The sequence below is a fragment of the Lolium rigidum genome, chromosome 1 (assembly GCF_022539505.1).
Source record: "Lolium rigidum isolate FL_2022 chromosome 1, APGP_CSIRO_Lrig_0.1, whole genome shotgun sequence".
NCBI lineage: Eukaryota > Viridiplantae > Streptophyta > Magnoliopsida > Poales > Poaceae > Lolium > Lolium rigidum.
The window spans coordinates 43287672-43294280 of NC_061508.1; the positions used below are offsets into that span (position 1 = coordinate 43287672).

Here is a 6609-nt window from a genome sequence, read left to right on the forward strand (position 1 = left end):
GAGTGGAGGGCGGCAGAAATGAAGCGGCGGGCGGGAGGGGAAAGGAATTGGGGGAATATTTGTGGAGTTTTGAGGCTAGAAACTACCAGGTGGGGCCTGCAGATGAAATCCGACTTTTCAACAGACGCTGGTGCGCCTGATGCATGTAAAATGCTTACATGAACTTTGTAGTTTATTGATACATATTTCCAGACGCATCTTATAGAATATTATAATCATGTTTTATATTGATTTATGGGGATTTTTCAGTGATCCCCTTATTTTTGTTATAACTCTGTAGAATAGGAAAAACCTATTTTGTGTATTTTTTAACTTTCATAAATAAGTCAAATTGACCAGGAATTTTCCGAAGCTTAATATTTCGTGAAGAGAAGGGGCTAGAGCACTAGAACCTGAAGAGGGGAGCCCTGAGGCCCAAAAGTGCACATGTGGCGGGTTCCTACCTAGGTTGCGCTACCAGACCTCTTTCTCACCTCGAGCATCGCCGTCCGCCCCTCTTCATTTCCAGATCATAAGCTTGACCTACACAGTGCCTATATAAAGGGTCTCATACGCATCTCGAGAGGAGAGCACCGTGAAAACAGAGAAACATCGAAACAGAGACAGAACCACCAAAAATTGGAGGGGGAAACTTCGCCGGAGCTGCCGCCAGAGGGACCTCTACCTTCTCATTATTCAGTGTATAAATAGATGCAAATTATAACAAAAATGAGATACATGTTATGGACGGAGGGAGTAATACACTGATACTCCATTGTGAAACAACAATATCTCATTACACTGTGAAATAGGTACAGTCTACTATATTTGAAAAATGTTTGCATATATGTTTCCTTTTGTCCCGTTTCACCAATCCTTTGTGTCTACTAGCTTCAACCCCATGGGCCTGTCCTTGCAGTGTCGCACATGCGGCACGATCTTGCCCGTGTCTTCCCGTCGCTTACAGCCGTACGTCGGTGGGATGTGGTAGCACGGCTCCATGGACAGGTCCCTGCTGCACGGCCAGCCCACCGTGCTGTTGACCATCCCCGTGTCGAGCACCCACGGCCTCATCCCGGCAAGCCCCTGCGCCACGTAGCCGAAGGTCGACTCGCCGCTGGTGACGAGCGTGTCCGTCATGCTCAGCAGGTAGATCTCGGCCCAGGCCTTGTGCTCGTGCGACTTGACGCCGTAGCGCTGGACCTCTTCGTGGCTCGGCTGGTCGAAGACGACCACCTCGCCGCTCGCCGTCGCGCGCTCCCAGTACATCCCCTTCATGTTGTCGTAGTACCAGACCCCGAGAGAGGTCATCAGAACGGCGGTGCGTTTGGCACCAACACCGCGCGGCGCCACCAGCGGCTCCTCGTCCTTCTCGCCGAGCACCGCCGGGAGCAGCCCCTCGTTCTGCGTGCACATCTTGATCTGCTTCAGGGTCTCCGGCGACTCGGACCACCCCACGCGCACCTGGATCCCGACCACGCGCCGCGCCCACGCCAAGTGCGCGTCGTAGTAGCGCGTGATGAGTCCCCACACGCGGTTGGTCGGGTGGAACAGGTACCTGCCGAGGTGGTGGAACACGGCGTCGCGCTCCGGGAACATCCGGTCGAGCTCATCCTGGAACGCTTCCACGAGGAAGAGGCCCGGCGCGATGTAGCCGTCCGTCCGTATGAGCAGCCACTGGATGTTGGACAGCAGCCGCTGGTCGTCGTCGCAGAAGAAGAGCTTGTCGTGGGCCGTCTGGTTGTAGTCCAGGTGGATGTAGGCGAACGCCGGCAGCTCCCCCGAGGCCGCGGAGCCGTTCTCCGCGTCGGTTCTGAGCACTCCGTCCTCCCGCATCCTACCGTACCGCTCCGGCGTGGAGAGGTAGAAGCTCTGGTACCAGACCGGGAAGCCCGGAGGCACCAGCCATGACGTGTTGGGGAACGGCTCGCAGAACAGGTCGTCCATGGCTGCGCTGGGGTCGACGAGGAAGACGCGGTCGGTGAGGACCGCGTACAGGAAGGCGGACGCTGTGGCGATGATCCGGTTGCCGAGGCCGCGGTACGAGATGGAGACCACGTACCTGCACTCCGGCGACGTAGGGCTCTTGCCAGACTTGAGCTGCTCCAGGGCGTTGGCGTAGGCGGCGGTGGCCGGGCCGCACTGTCTTTGCAGGGCCTCATGGTTCCGTAACTTGGAGACGAGGTACTGCGAAGGTTTCCTGCCGGGGTTCCGACGGTACACGGCGGACTGGTACCGGCTGTGGCAGGATTCTTGATCGAAGCCTTCGACCAAGAGGCCGCCAAGAAGCCTTTCGTCGCGTGTTGTCTCCCGGTGCAGGAAGACATCGTCGTCTCCACCTGCAGAAGAATTTTGTCATGTTTTCGAACTCCCATGTTCTTTTTGACATGAAAGTGGTGCCACTGATCCAATTTCGCCCAAGCAGAGTCATACACCAGTATTGCAGAGTCCAGACGTGCATGATAGAGTAGAAAACTGGAAGCAGAACCATAGCTACCAGTCTCACCTCGCCGTATGCCGCCAACGGCCGTCTTGATCCAGACCGCTGGCTGCTCGCCAATGCGCCCACCGAAGAGGATGACTAGCGTAGGCACGACCAGTACGAAGGCGACGAGAACGCCGTTGACCGCCGGGATCCACCGCTTGCAACGGGCGGCCAGCTGCGTCGTCTTCGTCCTCGTCATCGCCGGCGGCGGCGTGAGCTAGCTGCTGGGGCTGGCCGCTCTCTTGCGTGCCGCAACGCCCGTGCGGCTGGTGCTGCTCTCAGTGCCTACGGGTTGCAGGATTCGCAGAAGCTGCCGCTTCCTGCTGCATGCTTGTTTTCTGTTGACGTGGTCCTTGAAGTGATTGTCAAACTGCTAGATCCAGTAGCCATCTGACTCTGAGATTACTCCGATTCCGATCAATTCATTTTCCTTTGATCGGTTTTCAATTACTAGTTGAAGTGATTGTCTAGATCCAGTAGTAAACCACAGCCATCTGACTCTGAGATTATTCCGATTCCGATGAATTCATTTTTTCCTGTAATCGATTTTCAATTACTAGTTGGAAGACAGAACTGGAATCCACGTATAGTAAAAAAACTCGACCCTACTACTGTAGTAGTACTAAGTAAACGGCTGTACATGTTCTAGGCATGACATTTTAAACATTGGGCACGTTGTGAAGACTTTTTTTTAGATAAAAGGCACTGAAGTGCCCGACTTTGAATTAACAAAGCCAACAACTGCGAGTACGATACACAGTGCTGAACCCAGCTTACAAAACGACACCACACACCCACACGAACTACCGAAGAAGCTACAGCCGGAAGCGCGACCAACAAGCTCAAGCCAAAGCGCCTACGAAGACTCGAAGAAGAGCCGGAGTCTACAGTGTCGGGCCGGAGCTCACCCGAGAGCGAGCCATTTTCACGCACGCCTCAACAACACTCCTTCGTCGCAGACGCGCCATCGGAAGCCGACCACCACCGGGGACCGACCCACGTTGCTCACAAACCGAACAGCAGCGCCAAGGAAGCTCGAGAAGGGAAGGGCACGGAGCAAGCCTTGCCGAGGATCGCCGAAGAACCACCTCCGTCACAACCATCAGTGAGTCTCGTGCTGTGGACTCCAAGACGGTGTCTTCAAGAAGAGCACGACACCGGAGTGCCGCCACCGCCCGATCCAAGGATCTTTGATTTTCACCCGGACGAATTAGAGGGACGGAGATTAGCCTCACAGCGCCTTCAACAAGGGAACGCCGTCCGCGGACGCCACCGCCGTGGCCCGAGAGGCAAAGGTTTCCCTTTGGCACCATCACCGTCCTCTACACCCCACAACACTCAACTCGCCGACCACCACGCCGCCCTCACGGCCGTAGTCACCGGCCAGCACCTGAGTCATTGGCTCGCCCGCCAACCAACATGACTCCCACCTTCCAGGGCCGCCGCCCCGGCTTCCCAACTCGACACCGGGCGGAAAGGAAAAAAAAGAGGAGGAGCGTCGCATCGAGGCCGCCGGACGCCGAACGAGGGGCAGGCCGGCCATCGCCCCCGACACCGCAACCGGGGATCACCACCTGCAGCCCCCATGGCTGCCGGAGATCTGCAGATCTGGGCGAAGATGGGCTCGAAACGGGCCTGGGGCCCCTGCCCCGACCCGGACTCGAGGCGGCCAGATCCCTCTAGGCCGCAGCACCCCACCACGCCGGAGCTCCACCGCTTCACGCCGGACGGGCGCCGCGCCGCCGCACGCCGCGCCAGGCACCTACCCGCGTCGCCCTCATCTTCCTCCGCCCGCCCAGGCCGGAGCTCGCGCCGCCCGCCACCATGGCCGCTCCGGAGAACTGCCGCCGTCGCGAGCGCGCCCAGTCGCCGATGTCTCCACGCCGTCGTCGAAGGACCGTGCCGCCGCGCCCACCGCACCGCGCGGCGCCCTCACCAGTCGCTGAGGCCCGCGCCTCCACCACCGAGCGAGGGAGAAGAAGGGCCCCGCCGCCGCCTGCGCCGCGCGGGCTTTGCCCGGCGACGCCCTCAGGCGGCGGCGAGGGAGGGGGACGGGTGTGGACGGGGTTGAAGGGGCGGCGTCGCCCGGGGCCCTCGGTCGCTCGCGGGAGCGACGCGAGAGCCAACCCTAATAAAGCTCGAAGATATGCCTGTTAAGAGTAGAAATCTATAGAACGAGAGATTGAACCGTTGTGAAGACTGAAGACTCATCATTGTAACTTTGCATGGCATCGGAACAGCCGACTAGTGGCAATCGATCATGCAGTTTAATACGCCTCCGGTTACCGATATGCAGTATGCATACATACCACTTGTTACGACAAAATATTTTTCGAAATGAAAGGTTAACCTCTACATCAATGTGATACATATGACTTTTATTGCAAAGTTGCAAATAGTATAAAAAGTTCACATCCCAAGGATTGCACAAAGTGGCGGCATAAATTAGCCATCTAAACATGTAACTCAAAAATTCTCTATGCATCTTGAACTCGTTTGATATGTAGCCAAACACCCTACCCTAGTTAAAGATATATAGCTCGAACGACCGTTATCCGCCAATACCATCCAATATTCATGTCCTCGATGCTCCATAGGAAAGATGTAGGACCATATGTGAAGAAGCTCTGTGAATAATCTGCAATAATTTTGGGTTGGTACTTTGTTTAATATCACATCGTTTCGACAATTCTAAATTGCAAACTAAAGCACACAATTCCACAATAATTCTAACTTTTTTTTTCTTGTCAACTCCATTAATCCAATTACCAAAAACATTAATTTTATATTATATGTAAAATGTACAACTCTCCAAACAAGACTAAAAAACAGGCAAATAACAAAAAAATGGGAAATTGTTTTCTGTGAATCACAAAAGACATATTTAGTACACATGTTCCAATGTCTACACACACAATGTCTTGCTGCTAGCGGGATCACCCGTTGCCGGCAATGTTCGACCAAGTGAACGATTTGTGATGCAGATTGTTCACTTGGTCGAACATGCAGTGGGATCATCTTCTCGAACAACTCGACTAGTTTTTTACTAGCTTCAACTGGATCACCTCCTATCCGAACATAGTAGTCACTACAATGGCTAAGTCTACCTTAGATCATGTCCGGCACCTTGTGAGTATTGATAGTTTGATACTATCATCGCAAGGGCTCAACTTTTTCGGTTTAAATTTTTGTGGGTACACCAAAAGGGGTTCTTTATGTGTGTCAAAGGATGTCTGGCCGAGGCCAGTTAATGAAGAATCCACTTCTGATCTTTTAGTCAAAAAATTAAAATCTCAACGGCTAAATTGAAATGGAGAATGATTCTTTCCAAGTTAAACCTACTAATTGAAAAATGCAATTTGGTCGTCAGATTCTTTGATAACTTGGAGGAAATGGTATCCCTTCCGAGACCAACTTCACGAAAATTGTGAAGGTGAATCATGGAAAGCTTTTGAAGGCATAGTAGAACTATTGGAAGAAGAGTTGCACTAATAGATCACTACGGGAAAACAACAAGGTGCCGACGACCAGGATCTGTGCCAACGGTTTTTTGTCGGCACCATCGGCACAGGGATCAAGCATAAAAAGGGCAACCTGTGTTGACAGCCACCATTGGCACATGCTCAGTTTGGCCGTTGGCATAGAAAGCCATTGGCACACCGGTCAACGCCTTGACGGTGAGGCATAAGCGCAACGGCGTCAAGACTGTGCCAACAGTCATGTCATTCTCTTTTTTCCCTTTCCACTAGTGGAAAACGGGGCTATAGGCCCGGTCCATTTGGGCCTTCAGTCCCGGTTTCCAAACCTGGACCAATTAGGCGGGACTAAAGGGTCCCCCCTTTAGTCCCGGTTCAAAGTTGCACCGGGCCTAAAGGCGGCGCCACGTGGTGCGGCCAGGAAGCTCGCGGTGGATGGCCTTTGGTCCCGGTTCGTGGTTCTCTGCCGCGGCAGAGAATTGCTATTTCTCTGCCGCGGCACAGGTTTAGGCTGTAGCAGCGTTTCTCTGCCGCGGCAAAGAAACATGGCGTTTCTCTGCCGCGGTAGAGTTTCAACAATGCATATATATCATTGAAGAAACCACAAAATATCGTCGTGAATATATATAGACATCGTCAACAGTACACGTAATGCATGCATATTTACAA

At 53.7% G+C, this 6609-nt stretch overlaps 1 protein-coding gene across 1 annotated transcript; it reads right to left on the reverse strand.

The window, feature by feature from the left end:
• Positions 1-846: 846 nt before the first annotated feature.
• LOC124707191 (galactoside 2-alpha-L-fucosyltransferase-like) lies at positions 847-2663 on the reverse strand. Its single transcript, XM_047238852.1, has 2 exons — positions 2486-2663; positions 847-2312 (listed from the first exon to the last, which is right to left on the reverse strand). The coding sequence occupies exons 1-2, from the start codon at positions 2661-2663 to the stop codon at positions 847-849; spliced, it is 1644 nt and encodes a 547-aa protein (XP_047094808.1).
• Between the last annotated feature and the right edge of the window lie 3946 nt (positions 2664-6609).